Consider the following 1,209-nt stretch of genomic DNA (forward strand, 5'->3'; position numbering starts at 1 on the left):
TTTTGTTCGTCCACTGCGTTTAGTAGTTTTATTTATGCATGTTTCACAGGTCTGTTCATCTTCTTGTCATTTGGTGCCAGTGGAAGGTCCCTTGAGCTATATAGAGGCAAAATAGCCATGTTAAGGAATCGGTGCTCCTCGACTGCAGCTAACAATACAGCGAGGACAAAGGACAAGATCGTGGTCACTCGGTCCGGAAAAACACGGAGTCCTGACGTTCAAGATTGCGAAGAGATTTCTCTGTAAAAGCCAGACCTAATATATTTGCCATGAGATACGATATAACAATAGTAATGGTACAGTTCAGTTTTCTATCATATTTCTTTATAGTGACCCCTGTGACCAAAAACTCAATTATTTGTCTTTGGATTTCAAAACTATGTTAACTAAACCCTAAGCGGCCAAACTTTTAAGGCTTGATTTCAAAAAGACACCTGCCTATTTTAACTGGAATTTCCCTATTTAATGGTGCGCCATTACAAACTTAAAGATCTTGAGAGAACTGGATCGAGGAGAAAATGACGTCAAAGGCTCACTAGTTTAAGAATTCTGGGCTTTCAGACTTTAAAGTGCACCTAACCCCAAAATCTTTTTTCGCTAAAATGATTCTTTGCATCTGTTCCAAACGCATTGCGGCCATTTTTTGCTTTTTCTAACAAATCCTGCCATTTTATAGGCTTCGAAAGTTGCGAAAATCCAAGCATCTTTTGTTAACGACCGAGTCAGAAGGGGAGTGGGTCTATTCCTGATTTGACGTCACAAACTGATTTACATTGCATTAACTCTTTGTAAAAATGCGTGCAAAGTAGATTGTGACGTCAAATCAGGAATATACCCACTCTCCTTCTGACTCGGTCTTGAACAAAAGATGCTTGGCTTTTCGCAAAGTTCGAAGCCTATAAAATGACTGGATTTGTTAGAAAAATGAAAAGATGGCCGCAATGCGTTTCGAACAGGTGCAAAGATTCATTTTGGCGAAAAAAATATTTTGGGGTTAGGTTCACTTTAAACTCGCGTTTTGTATATATAATAAGCTGCATTCACACGCTGAAATTTTAAGCTAGTGAGCCTTTGACTTTTCCTCGAGGTCCAATCGATCAATTTTGAACGTGAGTAATGGCTGACCGTGAAATTCAAAAAGTAAACGGCCTTTGGATAAAAATCAAAGCTCAAATTTTGCCAGTCAGGTGTTAAGTAAACACACTTTCA

At 38.8% G+C, this 1,209-nt stretch overlaps 2 protein-coding genes across 2 annotated transcripts in view; one reads left to right on the plus strand and one right to left on the minus strand.

Moving 5' to 3' along the window:
* Positions 1–33, minus strand: part of LOC138058107 (KIN17-like protein) — a 2,762-nt gene extending 2,729 nt beyond the window's left edge. Inside the window, exon 1 of the mRNA XM_068903995.1 lies at positions 1–33. This exon is cut by the window's left edge and continues 882 nt beyond it. The gene's annotated coding sequence lies outside the window, so the exon portion shown is untranslated.
* Positions 1–589, plus strand: part of LOC138056280 (uncharacterized) — a 20,409-nt gene extending 19,820 nt beyond the window's left edge. The window contains exon 5 of the mRNA XM_068902068.1: positions 50–589. Within this exon, the coding sequence (XP_068758169.1) occupies positions 50–246 (197 nt within the window). The 3' untranslated portion in view covers positions 247–589. The remainder of the gene's footprint in view (positions 1–49) is intronic.
* Positions 590–1,209: the final 620 nt, after the last annotated feature.

The sequence above is a fragment of the Montipora capricornis genome, chromosome 7, assembly GCF_036669925.1.
Source record: "Montipora capricornis isolate CH-2021 chromosome 7, ASM3666992v2, whole genome shotgun sequence".
NCBI lineage: Eukaryota > Metazoa > Cnidaria > Anthozoa > Scleractinia > Acroporidae > Montipora > Montipora capricornis.